Genomic DNA, 20,354 nt, shown 5'->3' on the forward strand with positions numbered 1-20,354 from the left:
TAATACTTTGTATTGAAAAATTCCATGTGGACTAGAGAAGGCAGTTATTTCCTTTGCCCGGGCTGTGAGTGGTACTTGCCAATAATCCTTTGTTAAATCCAGTGTAGTGAGGTACCTGGCTTTCCCAAGTCTTTGTACAAGTTCATCAACCCTTGGCAGAGGATATGCATCAAACTTGGATATTGCATTAAGCTTCCGGTAATCATTGCAGAATCTGATTGTATCATCTGGTTTTCGTACAAGCACAATTGAGCTACACCAATCACTTTGTGACTCTTCAATTACCCCAAGGTCCAACATTTTCTTTACTTCGGTTTTGATTGCTGCTCTACAAGCTTCTGGTATTCAATATGGCTTAAGATGGATTATTTTTCCTGGCTCGTGATGATATCATGCTTTATAACAGCAGTTCTCCCTGGAACTGCGGAGAAAACATCTTGATTTAGTCTAATGAAGTCTTTTACTTCCCTCTTTTGGTGGATAGTTAGGGTTTCTGATATAGTTACAGTTGGGTCATGATCCTTTGGAGGTAAGTGTAATGTTTCTACAGTCACACGCATTTCTCTTTCTTTCCATGGATTTAGTAGATTCACATGGAAAATGTTTACCTCCTTTCGTCTTCCAGGCTGTCTTACTTTATAATTTACTTTCCCCACACCCTCATATGACTTCATATGGTCCATGCCATGTTGCTAGGAATTTGTTCTCAACCGTAGGAACCAAAACTAGCACTCTATCTCCTGGTTTAAACATGCAGACCCTGGCGTTTTTATTATAGCTATTCTGCTGGTGTTGTTTGGCATAGAAACATAGAATGTGACGGCAGAAGAACCATTCGGCCCATCTAGTCTGCCCAATTTTCTAAATACTTTCATTAGTCCCTGGCCTTATCTTATAGTTAGGATATCTGTTCTCTGACAATGGGCATAATGGCTGCCATCTGTTTCTGCATCTGAGTTACATGTTCTGTGGCACTTCTGTTTGGTGTAGACGCTTGTTTCCAAGTCTCTTTAGCTATATACAACAACTCTCTAGGGTTTCTACCATACAAGACTTCAAGAGGTGAAAATCCATCTGTTTGTGGTTGATATACTGAAGTTTTCAGCTGCTTTATATGTAGGAGATTGCATAATTATTTTCTAACTCGGGACATAAATGAAGTTCCTTGAACTGCCAGTATTTTCTTGGGAATCTCAACCCTACTGAACATCAATATTAGTTCCTTAGCAATAGTTTTTGCTGAAGTTGTACACATAGGTAGCATAGTCTACTATTACCAGTATGTACTGGTGTCCTCTAGCAGATTTTATAAGAAAGCCCACAAAGTCCATACCAATGCGTTCAAATGGAACCTCTATAATGGGCAGGAGTACTAAGGGACTATGATATGTTGTAAGTGTCAGGATTACAAGTTGATCCAGCACGCAGATCTGTGTCACACCTAGGACTAAGGATAACGTATAACCGGACCTTAGAATGGCTGGACTTAACGTATCCAAGAATAGTCAAAATACTTGCCACGGTCAGGAACACAGAATCGGACACAATGATGAGGGAAATCCAAAAGTCAAGGATGCCATAATTCAGGGAAGTCAAAACGAAGCCAAAGTCAAATACCAGAAAATCAAGATCCGTAACGCACTCTTGGATTACCATCAGGATGAAACCACGACAGGGCAATGAGCAAAAGGAGAATTGGGTTTAAATACCCCTCCTGTGGATCCGATTGGGTGTAACCGGCCTTTGACCCCAAAAGCAATTACCAGGTTTCCATGTGCATGATTGCTGCTCGGCACAACTTTTCCTGTCAGGACGGTAATGCTGCTCGGCACAACTTTTCCTATCAGGACGGTAAATACCATTAGCCACATTTTTGCGGATGAATACGTGACAGTAAGAGGGGCAGTTAACTGGTAATCAGGACAGGATGAATAATAATTTGTAATTGACGCCATTACACCTGGCCAATAAAACCGCCTGAGAATTATCTCTCTTGTCTTATCAACCCCTAGGTGTCCCCCAAGAATATGGCTATGTGCGAGATGCAATACTGTGTCTCGATATGTCTGAGGTACCAATAGTTGTTTAACAGCATCTACTTTTCCAACTCTGTATAGTAAATCATTTTCCACTTCAAAATATGGATAAAAAGGGGTTTTGTTCCTCATGAAGATATTGTTTCTAGCCCTAGATAAAGTGGAATCATCCCACCGTGCAGCTCTGAAGTTACTTGGGTTAACCTCTTTCACGGGTGGTGGTACGGAAACCCGGACCCCTGAGTGCCTGATGAGAAGTTGGGAGTCTCAGCGTGGTAAGTGGATTATCAGGGCCTGGTGCAGGGTAACCACACGCCCTCTGGTGTTGAGCACCAGCGTTTGTGCGGCCACATACCAGAACCCTGATGCAGCTACAGCGGATCCCAGGAGCTAGATGATATGCAGACCTCCCAGGAGCTGAATAGGAAAGCTCTGCAGCAAGTATGTATCATGTACAGAAACAAGGCAAGACTAGAACAGGCACCAAACATGAAAACAAGACAGAACTAGTAGAACCCAGAACCAGAGAAGGATAGGAAGCTAAACCCAGAACATGTACACAATACATAAGGGAACATTAACTAAACAGGGGCAGGACAGGACAGGACTGTACATGGACTGGGATTAAAAAATAAAGCAATACAAGATATAATAGGCAAAACAAGAGGAGACATAACTAAGCACTATATATGAAAAGTATGTTTACAAAATATGATCATACATTACATAAGCATGCCACAACACCAATGTACCCCATATTCGGCAGGTCCTGCACTGCCTAATGTTCGCTAAAAGAACCATACTAAACCACAATAACATTTACCTGCAAGAAAGGGCAGAGGGCTTGAGCAGCTGCCTGCAGGACACTGAAACAAAAGGAATGATGGAAAACAAACGGGTGTGGCAACATAAAACAAACATTTAAAGAAAACCTGACGGAAAAATGGAATGAACCCAGTAACTCTTGCATGCCGAATAACCAACAAGAACTAGAACAAAGAACCAGGAACCAAGCATCACAAGAGAACACCTGAAGCGACCACCGTACCACTTAGCAGATCGACCTCCTCCACGACAAAAATAAGGAAGCCATCTCCAGCAGACTGGTCCAGATACAGGATCTCTTGCAAGCAGAAGAACCAGGCATGACACGACACAGACAGAACAGGAAAGCTGCAAAGTCCACTCCACAAACTCCCAATGCCTTCGGCCATCTGTCACTGGTGACGGTACAGAATCCGGGACCTCTGAATGCCTACTGAGAAGTTGGGAGTCTCCAGCGTGGAAGTGGATTATCAAGGCCTGGTGCAGGGTAACCACACGCCCCCTGGTGTTGAGCACCAGCGTTTGTGCGGCCACATACCAGAACCCTGATGCAGCTACAGCGGATCCAAGGAACTAGGAGCTTGATATGCAGACCTCCCCGGAACTGGATAGGGGGCCTCTGCAGCAGACAAGTATCCAGTACAGAAGCAAGGCAAGACGAAAACAGGCACCAAACATGAAAACAAGACAGAACTAGTAGAACCCAGAAACAGAGAAGGATAGGAAGCTAAACCCAGAACATGTACACAATACATAAGGGAACATTAACTAAACAGGGGCAGGACAGGACTGTACATGGACTGGGATTACAAAATAAAACAAGACAAGATATGATAGGCAAATCAAGAGGAGACATAACTAAGCACTATATATGAAAAGTATGGGGATATAGTTACATTATATGATCATACATTGCATAAGCCTGCCACAACGCCAATGTACCCCATATTCGGCAGGTCCTACACTGCCTAATGTTCGCTAAAAGAACCATACTAAACCACAATAACACGTACCTGCAAGAAAAGGCAGAGGGCTTGAGCAGCTGCCTGCAGGACACTGAAACAAAAGGAATGATGGAAAACAAACGGGTGTGGCAACATAAAACAAACATTTAAAGAAAACCTGGACACTGGGAATTCCAGGGACGGAAAAATTAACCCAGAAAACCCAGCATAAGGAAAACCAGACATGGAATAGAAAACCAAAAAAACAAGAAAAACTAAACAAGAATTGTAAAAAGAGTACTGGATACCAGAAGCCATCACCAGACTGATCCGCAGAACAAGGCATGATGTGACAACCTCTAGGTCAGTCAGTTTTAGAACATGTTCAGGGCTACTAGATGGACCTGCATGTTCCATGAATGCTTGTTTTAGCAGCAATTTCTCTGTCCAAGTCATCACCCAAAAAATTTTACAATGGAAAGTCACTAACAGCGCCTGTGAAGAAATATCCCCATCACTTTAGACTTTCGTTTATTTTGTTTGGTTCCGTAGTCATTTTGTTTATTTTGTTCGGTTCCCGAACCGAGACCACCCCGGAAACCAATTAGAACATGGAGCGTTATGTAACTCTACGAAAACCTCAAAGGAAATTATTAATCGAATGCTCCACTGGGTGGTCGCCATTTCGTACATACGAACGCACGTGGCTGAAACAATGGATAGCGGCATCTTGTCTCCCGAACGCTGGCAGCAGACTTGGTCGTCGAGTGCCTGGAACGGATTTCAGCTAGGCACTCTCATTCTCACCGGCCACCATGGACCCATGGCTCATTCTAGTTCCATTTCACCTATGTGTACAGTGTTCGGGAGTTACAGACTAACGAACATGGGGAGCATTCTACACGAACCAGTTGTCCTCTATCTTGTGTGGTTTTCTTACAAAACCCCACGAATGAAGACTGGCTCTTGCCACCATTTTCATGGAACTATTCTGGGCTTACTCCTTGTGGAAGACCGGTCAGAACTTCCCTGCGATGGTGATTTAAAACTACTGAACAGATCTGGGTGATTTTCTGATATATTGTTTGCCCAGATCCAAGCTATCCAGGGATGTGACTTTTGTGGGATTTTCCTGTATTTTGGGGGTACTTTTGGGGTGCTGCAAAATTGTGTATTTGTTCTGTACTGAAGATAATTGAATTTAGTAAATTTGCTGACTCAATTATCTCTCAGTCACAGAGGAGGAGTTAACATTAACACACTGTATAAATTTGATGCCTGTACTTCCATTAAAATCAGTCTTCACCCAGCATTAAGCCTTGGCTCATGTGTGGGGGGTTATTTTATGCCAGTGATATTTTGCCTGTGGGAATTATTTGCTGTTTAGCTTGGAAAAGGGTTACCCGTTGTGACGGTGATACTTTGGCAGACCGTCAAAGCGCCCTTTATTGGTACTGATTTATCCTGCTCAGTGTCAGTCCATAAATTCAAAAAATTGGGAACATTTCTGCCAATTATCATTTCATGGACTAACTTCTTTACCAGACCAACTGTATGATTTACAGTGCCACTTTGCGTCTCAATAATTATCTCAGCTGTAGGGTACTGGTGTATGTCAGCATGAATACAGGCAATTTCTAGATTCTGGGAGTGATTTACTTAAATATTTCTTAACAGACCTTGGTCTTGAAGCGCAACCATATTCCCAGAATCTAGTAAAGGATTTATGTATCTTCCTACTACCCTTACAATGCTCCAGGGATGGCCCTTCAGACAATCATTTTTGGTGACTGCATATACTGAGCGAGAGAAAAGAGACTAATCATCCCTCTTATCACCAACATTCCATTCCATTGTAACAACATTCTCAGAACAGTCCTTTGCAAAAAGTCCATATTCTTTGCATTGAAAACACTTAATGTTATAATTAGGCATACTTTTTGAGGCTTGTGTAGAATCTTCCAGCCTCACAAAATTCTTGCCACTTGCTGGATTGTCCCTTGGGTTGTACAAACACATCTGCTCCTTCCAAGACCCCCTTTTCCCTGGAACAGTCTTAACCCATTTACTGGGACTCTGGATCTTCGGGGTCTTAGGTCTCTCCTGGTTGGAGAGTTGCAGAAATTCTCCTGCTGACACATACCATTCCACTAAAGCAACTAGCTCCTCAGCCATATTAGGATCACTCTGGCTGATCCAGCTCCGTAGGGAAACAGGCAAGCCTCTCAGGAAACGGTCCATCACAAGCTGTTCCACAATGTGACTGGCTGAATTAACCTCTGGCTGTAACCATTTCCTGGCAAGATGTATTAAGTCAAACATTTGTGACCGTACAGCTTTGTCTCGGCTATAAGTACAGGAGTGAAATCTCTGGGCCGAACCGCTGTTGTGACTCCCAAGCTGGCCAAGATTTCTGCTTTCAGCTACTTGTAGTCACAGGCTTCTGCAGACTCCAAATCATAATATGCTGTCTTTGGCTCTCCACTCAGAAATGGAGCAAGGAGGCTTGCCCATTCAGACTCAGGCCAACCTTTTCTTTCAGCTGTCCTTTCAAAAGCCATCAGGTAAGCTTTTACATCGTCTGTGGCCACCATCTTTTGCAAATAGTTACTCACTCTCAAATCATTGATACTATGTGGCACTTTCACAGTATACCTGGCCAGCCTCTCAGATAGGTTTTGGATCTCCTGCTGCATGGCACGAGTGTCATGTTGCTGCTCCTCTTTTTGTGCAAACACCAGTTGTAATATTTTCTTACTGGGTGCCTGTAAGTTGTTACTGCGTGGTGGTAGCTTGTTGCTGGGTGGCTGCAGCCTGCAGTAAAGCCTTATCAACATATTCCATTTTGTTGGTATTTGTTTCTTTTACAGACTGTCGATTTGGTTCCGGCATCCTCCACCATATGTGACCTGGAACCATATAACCACACAGTCTTAATGATAGGACCACCACACAAACCGTATTTCTTGTATATGCAGTCTTTTTCTTTATTAAGAGGTCTGGCAATTTAAACAAAATTAAAACAAACAAAAAGAAAAGCCTTGCTCTTCTGAGCACTAACTGACGGTTTTTTTTCTAACTGCTGTTGGGCGGCTTACCCGCTTCCAACAATACAAAACACACATTTTAGCACAGACCTTTTTCAAATAAATGTGGGTGAGCAACTATCTGGGTGATTGTGAACTCCTGGACTGAATTGTTCACCTGCTGTGCTGCATGTAAACTGTGGAATGGAGCACTGGCCCTCCCTTCACTCCAAATGCTCCACCCCAGGAGCCCATATTAAATTACAAAATTGCTGTTACTAAAACAGATATACATTCTTTGTGGGACTATTAATTCACATATTCCAATACTTTGGGAGAAATACACACTCCATCCATAACGATGCCTTGCACTCTGTCACAACCCGCGTGCTACTATTTCTGCAACAGATACTGCAGACAATGTTTCTCTGCCTTTTTCTAATTCTCTAAAGTATACTGCCGACCAACTACCTGACTTGTTTCCTGCTTTTCTACCATTGCAAAACATATATATCTCCTACTCACGTTTGGAATAGTGAAAACGCCATTTAAGGTCTCTAAAAGAATCTGTACCTCTCCTTGAGTCCCTTACAGGTACAGTCATAATTTATTTCTGCAGTTGTGTTTCACAAATAGTGTTCTCTGTTCCAAAGTCATAACAACCTGATCACATGCAACCAATAATGTTGCCTTGCAATAGGATGTAGACATTATTTTAAACGTTCGCTATTGTTTAAAAGTTTTTTGTTGCTTTATAGTTTTTTTTCCAAGTTTACATATTGCTATTTTAAGTTCATACTGCAGATAAAGATCATTCATGTCCGTGTAGACAGTTTTAACAGTATAGTAAGAAAAAATATAAATTTCTTCATGTTAAAAGTCTTAGAACACTGACCTTGAAGCCACCTGCACAGTATACTGCATATCTAATTAATATAATTAATATTAATTATGCAAATTTATATATGGCTTCTTCAGTGTACGTAAAGGAAGAACATTTTTCATTTTTATCTGGCAAAGAAAGAAAACCATATTAATAGGACACACCTGGTACTTTTTGTATAGCACCATTTATTTCTGATCGAGACTAATATGATATGATGCTGTTATGTATATCTTAGTGGTGAAAGTACAGCATTTAATCTGCAAAGTGAGGAATTGAAAATGCAGTTATCCTGTAATTCTTCATTCTGTGGCTAATGCTTCCAGTGATGGCTGGAGCTCAACTCTCACATCCTTCCTGTTAATAATTTGAGAACAGACTATACAGCAGCTGTAGAACACAATAGGTATCCTGCGTGCATCTGAAATATGGGAGCAGATGATCACATGTTTTATATCAGGAGATTCACTTCAATATCTGTTCAAGGTCAGACGGTCGTAATTCTATTTTTGCACCACAGAAAGTGTCAGAGTTGGCATAGCACATATCTTCAAAATGCATTTTTTTGTGCTTCCTATGCACAAACCTACGAGAAATGACATAAATGATACACCTCTGTGGCAACTCTTTTTATGCATGAACACAAAGTTCTCCTTAAGGAAAATGTATCACCCTTTTATAGAATCCTGTATTTCCTTGTTTTTTGTTTTTTTCTATTTCTTTATACTTTTATTTTTCAAAAGAGAAAAAATCCTATACAGTGTTAGAAAGAAAACAAACAAACAAACAATAATCCATTGAAAGGTAATGAAATTCTTAACACCAACAGGGTACAGTGTTTTATACAAATGACCTAGAACACATCTGTATTTGTTATTTGCATAATAAAATGCTTTACAAAGATGTCAATTTGTGTTTTTTTTTTTTCTTCAAAAATCTGTCATATTTTACAATTATTGTTGCAGTATAAAGGTAACTTCTTATTCTTATTGTACTTATAAAAGCTCAATCAGAATATTAAATAAATTACAGAGCTTAATCACTCCTATTCTTACAGCTCACCAGGTATAAATTTGCTTTTAGATTAACTTACCTGTCAGTCAAATTACACAGTAGGCCAGCTACTTTAACATTTTCTATTGCAATTGCAGAAACAGATATACATAGAAATAAGTTATACATAATTCCAAAATTGACACAATGGGACAGATTGTAAAACAAATAAAATTAAATGAAAAGAATAAAATGAAATAAAAAATATTTGAGGAAAGAGAAACAAATCCACAATTTATAAAATGTGATTTGACAAAAAAAGGATCAACTTCACAGTGTATGATAAAGCGAATAAAACATATATATTGATAAAAATTTATAAAAGCTAAACAATAAAATTGTTGCCTAAAAATTTACATAAAATTAAGATGAATACATAAAATCAATACAATAAAAAGTGCTTGCATACATACTGTTGCATAATAAATGCCCCAAAGAATTGGTTGTACCTTAGGGAGTAGACCATGCAATAACTTCTGGACAGAATCAAGTCCAAATTAAGATATATCAGCTTACCTAGAAACTATCTCTGGTGGATAAAAACAACTAGAACACATGTGAAAAGAACCCTTGGTAGATAATGCTAAATCTAAAACAAAAGCAAAAAGAAACAGAATCACCCTGCCCTATGTGAAACCGTTTCAGTGATATGCACAATTTGACCAACAGGAATCACTGTTTATCTGGCATTCTGTTGATAGTTTTATGAAGAGCTAGCGCGATCTCTGGGTTCTTGATTGACGAGTGCCTACCATAATCAATGTGGATTCACATAAGTAACTTGACGAGCCGGTATGCTGGAAACATGGCCTTCTTCAGGCACACAGCAATAGTGGAGGACTAGAGCAAATAAAAGCCAACGCATATAGTCCGACTTCTTCAAGTCAAAACAAGAGGCAGTCCCTGAAGTACATGGCAAAAAAAGAATCACTAATGGATAGGAATTAAAAATAGAAATAAAGGATTAACATCATTTAGACAAAATGTTCCTATAGTATTGGTGTTATTACCTCTTGTATTTGTTTTAAGGGAGTTGACAAGTCTTGATAAAGTATATGATCTGTATTTTTTTTTCCTCATCTATATTCATAATACACAGTGAATCTAAAGATAAGTTCCATAAATTAGATTTATTTATTTATACTGAAAATTATGAATATTTTATATTACTAGGATTTTTATCTATTATCTTGTTATCTATAATTTTTATTTTTATTACAGGTCATATTCCACAAGGAGCTCATAACTGTTTTGAAAAATGCTCTCTAAATCAGCACTTTCATAAAATGAGAAGGAGTACCAAATTAGCAGAGAGTTTAAGCACTATATTGAACAGATAACCTGAAAAGGAACTTGCCTCTCTCCTTAGGAATGAGAGGTGTACACAATGTGTGTAGTTTTTTTAATCCCGATTTACCATCCACATTTTCTTACTTGAGATCTCTGGAAATAAATTCCATACTGTGATGTGAACTTTTATGGATTCTGCATTGGATGGATCAAGAATGTTTAGAGAAATAATTGTTAATTATAATAACAACAACCTTTAACCTCTGGTGACTTTGAAGGTAGATTACTCTAACTGGTCAAGTAACACAATATAGCAGGGTTTACATCACATGGATGGCTGGCTTTCTTAGTGCTGTTATGGCTATCTATGCTGTCCTAGATAAATCATGCTTAAAAACCTGCACGGGGGCATAGAGTTCCCTCCATAGTTGGTATGTGAAGGGTTAAATCACTACTCACACCCGGGAACCCAGGGTATCAGTGGATACCTGGGGCTTCACTCTGTCATCTGATGCCATTTTTAGTGATCCCATACTTTAAAGGTCTCTTAAAAGATTGCAGTGTTTGCAGGGTCAAATCCATTGATACTTGTGGCTCCACTTAATGTGCTGGGGCCAATTTTAGTGGCCCCAGACTTTGTGATGAACTGGAAGCCAGAGCTGCAAGTGGCTCTTTAAATAGACATTAAAAAACCTGGGGTTCCTGTAAGTAAGCTGTTGTCATTTTTTTGTGGTCCCAGGCTAACTGATGAGCTCTTTGCATTGCTGGAAGTGAGCTTTGCACGGAGCCCTTTAAATCCGTTCATAAAAACCACGGATGAGCGTTCCGGCTTCCCAGCACCTACTTCTATAAAATCATCTTGGATACAGGCGCATTTAGAATTACACTAAATTTAATTCTGAAAACAGACAGTAGATGGTGGCAACACACAACCATTTACTGTGTTAAATACATTAAATCATATTTCTAATAGCAGCATTGAGGGATTGGGTTAGGATTAGAGGTTGGGTTAAGGATAAGGATAAGGATAAGGTTAGGGTTAGATGTTGTGTTAAGAGTAGGGTATGGTAACACTTAGTGTTGGAGAAGGGTTAGGGCTAGGGTTAATGGAGTATTAGGGTAAGGTAAGAGTAAATACTGTTTTAGTGTTAAATATAGTGTTGTGTAGAAGTTAAGTATAAGATTAAAGGACCACTATAGGGTCTTTAGGTCCCCCCACCCTCAGGGTCCCACTCCCGCTAGGTTCAAGGGGGCTGAAGGGGTTAAACTCTTACCTTTCTCCAGCGCCGGGCTCCCTTTGTGCTGGGGAACTCTCCTCCCTCTTCCGACGTCAGCACTGAATGCGCATGCGCGGCAAGAGCCGCAGGCGCATTCAATCAGTCCATAGGAAAGCATTACTCAATGCTTTCCTATGGACGTCAGCATCTTATCACTGTGATTTTCACAGTGAAAAGCATGGTAGCACCTCTAGAGGCTGTCGGTGAGACAGCCACTAGAGGCTGGATTAACCCTAATGGAAACATAGCAGTTTCTCTGAAACTGCTATGTTTACAGCTGCAGGGTTAACACTAGATGGGCCTGACACCCAGACCACTTAATTGAGCTGAAGTGGTCTGGGTGCCTATAGTGGTCCTTTAAGGTAGGCATACCATTTGTGTAAGCATATTAGGGATATTGTTGGTATAGAATCAGTGTGGGGGTTGGTATAGGGTTAGCAGCATAACTATCAAAAGTTTATTTAGGTCCTAAATATATAAAGTATTTAAAGGACCATTATAGGCACCTGAAGTGGTCTGGGTGCCAGGTCCATCTAGGTTTAACCCTTTCTGCTGTAAACATAGCAGTTTCATAGAAACTGCTATGTTTACATTAGGGTTAATCCAGCCTCTAGTGGCTGTCTCATTGACAGCCGCTAGAGGTGCTTCCGTGCTCCTCACTGTGATTTTCACAGTGAGAAGACGCCAGCGTCCATAGGAAAGCATTGAGAATGCTTTCCTATGAGACTGGCTAAATGCACGTGCGGCTTGTGCCACGCATGCGCATTCAGCCGATGAAGGGAAAGGCGGTAAGGGATTAACCCCTTCCTCACCCTAGAGCCCGGCGGGAGGGGGGTTAATAAATGTATATGTCTCTAGTATTGCTCTGGCCAGCGTGCTATAGTGCTTATTGCCTTAACAAATCAAATCACTTTATCATTATAAACATTTCTTGCATAACACTTGACTTTAAATGGACTTTACCGCATTTTTGTTATTTTTTGTTTGATTGCTGTACAGACAAAAGTGGCAACTCTAGGAACAATATACATGGGGGCACATAAGGTTCGACAGTCAAAACTGGGGAGGGGGGTTAGGGGACTGGCTGATAATCTCCACTGGGCGGAAACGTGCTGAAATCAATTTTGTTAGCGTTGATCCTTTAGCTGTTTAGTAGATAACTCCCTTATTTGCTATCCTTATGTGGAATTGTCATATTTAAGGACACCAAATTGTATAATATTACATTATTATTATATATTTCAATATTTGTGAAAGAAAGGATTCTGCAAGGGATATTATCGATTATTTTTGTTTTATTGCCTGTGTTTAGAGCAAACCAAGATTATGCTATTGTAAGTTATTAAATTTAAAACTGGCTGTTTTACAAAGCTTGTCAGATAAAGGCAAGAATAATTTCTTCTCGATTTGGGTACAGGCCTGCAAAACTGTTGATTATTGACATTCCTTTAACTGATGTTTTGCAAAAGAACCATTAGAAAACAATTTTATTCTACAGAAAATAATGAACAGGGCAGGCAACCATATGATTGATAGATTTCTGGCTTTTTTACATTTTTTTATAATTATTTTTTTAATACACAGTGACTTGATGGTCTAGTAGATTTAAGGTTAATTATTTGGTCATAATTCACTTTTTTAATTTATATTTTTCTTCAGGAATGCTGCCTTTGCAATTTGAGAGGAGGGGCTCTGAAACAAACAACTGATGAGAAGTAAGTTGTGTACAGTAACTAACATGGTAACTGAAGGGCATGCTGTTTTTGCAGTCTTTTTACAAATTTTTAAGACTGGTGCTTCACATTATTTCTAAGGGGAGTAAATGGGGCTTGGTGAACCTACAAATACACTATATAGAGAGGTGTAGTGAGGGGAGGGGTGGAGAGAGGCAGAGGAAACAACCAGCACCAGAGTGCCACATTGCTATCAGAGACATACTGTCTCTGAAGCCGGCATACTTTCCTTTTCCCTGCTCCTACCAAATCCAGGCTGCTTGTACTCTATTCCAGTGTTTCCCAACCCAGTCCTCAAGGCACACCTACCAGTCCAGGATTTAAGGATTACCCAGTTTTGTCTAAGGTGTTTTTAGAAAAAAAAAAAAGAAAAAACACAGACAAAACTGGGTAATCCTTAAATCCTGGACTGGTAGGTGTGCCTTGAGGACTGGGTTGGGAAACACTGCTCTATTCCACTCCTTTGTGCCATGTATCACGTAGGAGCACCATGCTGTGCTGCCACTGGCCAGAACTTTCTCCACTTTATCTATGCAGATGGGCACATTGGTACTAGACAGGCTGCCTTTCAGGGCATGTAACTGGTTCCAGGTGCAAATAAATGTCTTACCTGTGGGTGTCTCATAAGCTTCCTACACTATAGAGTACAGCTGTCAGACTGAAATGGATTGGTGCCTGGTAGTCCCCAGGTCAGAAGTCAAACCATTAGAAAGTGCACTGGTGCAAAGGCACTCCTGGCACTTTCACAACTACAGTGCACCGTATTGTTTATGGCACTTGGAACCTACCTTTAATTAGTGTAACAATACTTGAGTCTGTAGGTTGTAGTTCATGCTATGTTAGCATGTCTCATAGGTATATAGGCATATCTTTCATGAAACAGGAGAAGCTTTAACATAAAAGTAGTAAGGTAAACTGGTGTTTGTCTGATATTTTATGGGGATGATTTTGGTTCCAATCTCAATAAATGGTGGTATTTCTGAATGGTATTTTTATCTCTGCCAACAATGGGGAAGTAGGTGGCAATATATCTTAGTACAATGGGAGACAAACTTTTGCTTGCAGCATTTTTTAAACTTGTGGATAGCACTCATCAGTTCATCTGATTCTGGTTTATCAACGTTTACTATTTTCAGAATGTGTCCTCTAGAAAATGAAGAGGGTAAAATAAGGAATAGTGTAGACGTGAATTATTTGATGTGCAAATGATCTTCTTTTCTCAAGAGTATTTTACGTAACTTCCCCTTTATTATAAACTCTCCTGCGCAGCCAGTTCAATCATACTCTACCTTTCCCTGTGTCGCTCAGTCTCCTGCTTTCCCATTTTTCCTCACTTTCATTTCTTGTTTCCCTTATCCATTCATTTAACCTTTCAACTTATTCCACTTCCCCTGCATTTTATCCATATCTCACTATCTCCTATCTCTTAATTATTATCAGTGAATTTGCTACCTCCCCATTTTACAACCTCACATTTTTCTCCATAGGGGGGTTTCATTATACTGTTCCGCACTCCCTTATCATACCATTTGCTCCCTATAAACTATAAACTCTTCTGTGTGTCTGTTTATCCTACCCCAGCCCCACTGTGTCTTTTTGCCCTCCCCCAGCCTTACGCTTTGTCCCAGCCCCTCTGTGTTCCTCATTGCACCCGTTATATATGCAATGTCTCATCCTTTCCCCATCGTACTATGGTTCCAGTGTGAATACTGTTAGTGATAGAGGTAAATGCAGTGAAGGCAGTTTTATCACATAGAGTTGCACCACAACTACTAATGGTGTAGATCACTTAGTAGGTAACATAAAAAAAATATATGTATAAAAAAAACAACCACAGGCTACAAATAAGAGTCTGGTCTTATACAACACTGTTCAATAGAATTCATACTTTCTGTCTGTTTATGGCTTGATAGCCTTAAGATGTTCTTTAATAAATAGTTTAGCTTATAGAGTGAGTTATAGAATGTGTTTTTGATGTAGCTATATCGCTGATGTATATTTTCAGAAAGACGATGTATTGTTTACTCGTTTGTTTTTGTGCCACAAAATGCACATTCCTATTGAGATGTGCTATGTCAGGCAGTTATTGGAGCTAATGAAACTCCTTTGTCAATGTCTGAAAAAAACCTTATCATACTCCAACGTATTTTCTTCATTAGACGTAGAAGAAACTCATGATTGCTTAATCTTTCTGGTTTTGTTAAAAACCCAGAAAACCGTTTGGCAAATAATGAATGTTTTAGAAGTTTATATTAAAAAAACAACAGCAACAATAATAGTCTTGTGGGTTTTTTTTTTTTGAACGGTTATATTAAATCTTTTTTCCCATTTTTCACAAATGTGTAACAGTATCGTCCTGTGAAATAAAGTAGTGTGTTCATTCACGGTTTTTGCACTGTCTTAGTTTTGTTATTCTTTTAAGTTACACATGATTTAAAAGCATGTACTAAGATCTGCTAAAAAAATAAATAAAAAAAATAAATAAATATTCTTCTCCAATACTAAATACCACTAAAAAAACTCCTATAAAGAAAATGGGCACAATAAAATACCATTAAATGCTAAATGTATATGTCCATATCCTCTCAGTTGCATATTCTTCTGATTGTTACAATAGAAAAAGTATTTGAAATCTATGCCAATACACTCACAGTGGCTCTTCTGGCCATGCTGTGGCTGCTTTCCACATGATGGACGCCGAGTTGCCAAATCCAGTTCACACCTATGGTCTTAGTAATCGTGCAGACAGGAGGCTGCAGTCTTATGGTGCCGGCATATAATATCATTCCTAACATGACAAAAGATTGCTTCCATTGCCCTAACAAGAACATATGTGATCCTTTAAAAGAAATAGATAACACATGCCTTCATGGCTATAGTCTTATCAGATGCTTTTTTGGAGCCTTACTAAAATGTCCCTGGAGACCTCTGATGAGGCTTTAGCTATTTAGCAAGTCATAGGCACCTCTCAACTGCCATTTGTTTAGCCTTCTTAGAAGATAAAAGAGTAATAAATAATTTAATATAGGACTCATTTAAATATTGTTGGATAAGCTTTTCAAATGATTTAAAGGAACACTCTGGACACAAAAACCACTTAATTTAAATTGAATGTGTTGATACCTGAACGTTCCTGGAGCTGGGTCACGTCAAGGGGTTCTTAAACAGTTTAACACCAAAGTCTGTGTTCCAGTGCCTCTCTGTCCTTCCCTTTTTCAAAATCTGGAAATCCTTTCTTTTCAAGCCAGTTTTATGAATGGGTAGTCACTGATTGGCTGAGAGCGTCAGCTGACTGCTCTCTGCCAATCAGAGGCACTGCTACCCGATGCAGCAAGAGTATTCTGGGTTCATAATGTTGAAAAAACAATGTTAATGGCAGCAAAAGCTACTGGGTCTTCCTGACAGCACAATGGAGCCACAGAACACAAACCAAGGGCTGCATCCGTTCATGCGCCTGTGCAGGCACAGTACCCTCACTGTGTAAAGGAGTTTTGTCATCCATCGGCTTCTGTACACAACCTAAAGACCAATAGCAGTCGAAGCGCTTGGGTCTCCTTGGTTACGCGATGAAGCTGAAAAAAACCTAAAATTAAGGGCTGCAGCTGCTTGTGGACAGGGGAGTGTCTTGATACACATGCGCTCATGCACCCTGGCCAATTGAATAATCAAGTTGCAGGTGATTTGTTGAGTAATTATATCCTGTCCTATATAAAGTTTGTCATTTGTAATGTGGTTTTATGTTGTCCTGAAGAAAGTTCCTATTTCGAGCAGCAACGTTGATTGTTATGGATTATTTTGAATAAAGAAGACTTTTTGGAAATGTGTGTGTGTGTGTGTGTTTCCTGGCCATATCCATGGCAGCACAACAATGGGTAGCTCCTCCCTATCCCTAATTAGACATGAACTAATTCATATACGGGTATATATTCCCCCTTCTTCTCCCTCTTCCTTCAGGATTTTTGTTCCTGTCCTATCCCTATAGGACAACTAGTCATTTCAGGACAAAAAATATTTTCTTTTTGGCTTACCTGAGGGCTTTACCTTCTGTCCCCAAGGGAGTTTAGCCTCTCTCCCTTGGGAAGTCTTCAGTACACGGCCCTGTGCAAAGGTGTCTCCCTGAAGAAATCCCCTTTAGTGACCAGGGGTTAATCTTGCAGTGACCCTAGGGGTAGCAATAGAAGAAATGTCAATAGCATGGATTCCACGTAGTGACCAAGAGGTAGCAGCAAGTGTCAAGAAGAACTTTCTTTAGGGGAAAAAATTACATCCTCTTTTCTTTTGTTAAATTATCTGGCACCTCACTAAATATATATCTATATACTTATAAAAGTATATGTATGACTAAGTGGATGCCAGATACCCCCTTCTACTTCAATACTCTTTGTTTCTAGGTATTGATGAAATCTACAAAAAAATATAATGTAAGTATTATTGTTAATGTTGCCTTGTGGTCTAGGGGTATTGTGGTTGTGTTTCAAGGCATTTTCGCTGCAATTTTTTGTTCATATCTTGTTGTTTTTGACGGCTCCCGGCGTCCGAGTTGACTGAGTGCGCATGTGCGAATGACCGCTCGTGTCATGCAATTCCCACACACGCTCGGAAAGGCCAATTCGCGCATGCAGATTGCTTCCGACGGGTTCGTGCGTAGTGACGTCATTAGGGACGTTGCACACGAATTTTAAAGCGCCAAAACCAAATAAAATGTACCTGTTTAGGTTCTTCAATCATCAGATATTTTCTGCGTTGCCTGATTTCTCTGTTTTGACTGAAATTCATTATACAACATTTCCTGTGCTTCAGGTAGGTTTATTACGTTTGTGAAGGTATATTTCATAATTTTTTCCAAAATGAAATTTTATACTGCTTTAGTATATTATTTTCAATTCTTTCAATTGTAGCAATTCTTCAATTGCCAACAATGGACAAAGAAGGATCAGACTCATATGCATCTGTGCATAAACAAAGGTCACACTCCAAGAGTTATAGGTAAGCCATTATTTTGTTATCAAATATTTTTAGCTTATTACAAACAAAAGAGTTGATATTTATGTATTCCCTATCGTGATCATTGTACGGGAAAGAAAGCATCCGGATTTTCCAAAGGTAAATCTCCTAAAAGGAACTGATGCATGGCCTGTGACAAAAGACCACTAGAAGGGAAACGTCTTTGCGAAGAACATTTATCAGTAGCAGCTGGATCCTCTACCTCTACATCTGCAACTGATATCATGCAGTTTATTAAACAGGCAGTATTTCAAGGGATTAAAGAGATGGGCAAAGCACGCAAAAGGCCAAGGCTCCCTGATCCTTTGGACTACTCACAGGAAGAATCATTAGATGAATTCATGGATATAGATTCTTACAGAGAAAGATTTTCTTCTTCAGAGGTAGAACCTCAAGCTGCGATTTTCTGGAAACGGTTTAAGTGGATCATCTAATATCCAGAGTGTGCAAGTCGTTAAGCCTTAAAGGAAGTTTCTTAAAAAAAAACAAAAAAAACTCTACCTACAGCAGTTTTAAGGAGAAAGAGAACTATGTTTCCTGTACATGATACGATTAAGGACTTAATTATTGATGAATGATCCAATATAGACAGAAAATTTTCAGCACAAGGCAGAATTTCACGACTTTATCCATTTGGGAAAAGCGATTCCAGCTCCTGGGATTATGCTCCAAAGGTAGATGCAGCAGTGGTCAGACTGGAAAACACACTACCCTACCAGTTGATAATGCAAGGATCATTCAGAAATCTCATGGATAAAAAGATGGACTTACCGTTAAGACAGCGGGGCCACCTTGCCCCCTCAGATTTTTTCCGATACATACAACTTAAAGATTACAAAAAATAGCACACATCAAAGCGGCAGCCCTGCAAAAGATGACGTTCTTCGACCGCATCTGCCTTCAAGAAACCATACCTAAAGGCATGATAACGCTTATGTATGCCCACCTCTATTCAGAAGCTAGGAACTGGGGTAAGCTAGCCTATACGGATCAATGGGAGAGAGACCTAGGAGAAATACTGGAAGGCATAGAGTGGCAAGAGATTTGGGAGGCTAACCATACCTTTTCCGTATGCATTACCCTTCAGGGACAATCTGTCAAAACTATGCTTCGCTGGTATACTACCCCAGTTAAACTACATCAAATGAAAAAAAAAAAAACTACAGATGTGTGCTGGAGGGGCTGCGACCTGCGAGGGACTTACGTCCACATGTGGTGGGAATACCCTCAGATGGTCATATTATGGAAACGGATACAAGCCCTGTTGTCGCAGGTCTTTTCTAGAGCCCCAGACCTAGATCCATAGCTATTCTTATTAAACAGATCCATAGATGGCTGAACTAGGCATGAACAAAAGCTCCTCCACAAAATTAAGTTAGCAGCTAGGAGAGCCGTAGCCTCAGAGTGGCTTAAACCGGGCACACCACCCATGGCAGGGGTAATAAACAGGATAAAAGAGGTCAATTTGATGGACAACCTAACGGCTAGGATAAGGGGCTCCTTAAAAACTTTTCAGAAGATCTGGGAACCCTGGGAAAACTCTAACCCGGGAAGTTAATATGAACATGACCTGTCTGATAAACTACCTACTCCATTCATGGAAAGACACCTCCCCCCTTTCCCTCTCCACCCTTTCGGATCTTTACATTTTTCTTTCTATTCTTTCATGTTTCATAAAAATCAAAAATATTGACTACCATAAGGCATTCCAAAAGACAGACATATATCGCAAACATGTAACGTAAGAATTGAGTGTGATTTTTCCTACTCATACATCACCGTGTTAGGCAATCTCTGATGACGGAGCAAAATGTTGGCATCCGATGTAACGTTGGCAGAAAGGTACATGAGTCTACTAGGTTCCATGTCCTCCACTATAGGTCTGCCGTGGTGGGCACAATGGAGAATGAGAACATTCCAGGACAATTTCCTGCGCCAGTTCAGATCAGGACATCTGCTACAACCCATTAAAATTCCTACCCAGGTTCACCACTCCCTGATGTAATGGCTACACAAGAAATTCCTATTCAGAGGATTTCCCCTGGGAAACATTCAGTGGACGGTAATAACTACAGATGCCAGCCAATGGGGATGGGGAGCCCATCTTCAAAACAATTTCATTCAAAGGAAATGGACATTTCCAGCAGCAAACATGCCTTTTAACCTCCTAGAGCTGATGGCGGTATACAAAGCTTTAAAGTCAGAACAGACAATGCAACAGTGGTAGCTTTTATCAACCATAAAGGAGGAATCAGGAGTCGCAGCATGATGGGGATAATCGAA

The 20,354-nt window shown here is 40.0% G+C and overlaps 1 protein-coding gene across 2 annotated transcripts in view; it reads left to right on the forward strand.

The window, feature by feature from the left end:
* Window positions 1-20,354, forward strand: part of KDM4C (lysine demethylase 4C) — a 585,611-nt gene that overhangs the window by 397,051 nt on the left and 168,206 nt on the right. For both annotated transcript variants that reach the window (XM_063455113.1, XM_063455114.1), the window contains exon 16: window positions 12,994-13,049. In XM_063455113.1, coding sequence (XP_063311183.1) covers window positions 12,994-13,049 — 56 coding nt within the window. The remainder of the gene's footprint in view (window positions 1-12,993; window positions 13,050-20,354) is intronic.

Source organism: Pelobates fuscus, chromosome 5 (genome assembly GCF_036172605.1).
Source record: "Pelobates fuscus isolate aPelFus1 chromosome 5, aPelFus1.pri, whole genome shotgun sequence".
NCBI classification, from domain to species: Eukaryota; Metazoa; Chordata; class Amphibia; order Anura; family Pelobatidae; genus Pelobates; species Pelobates fuscus.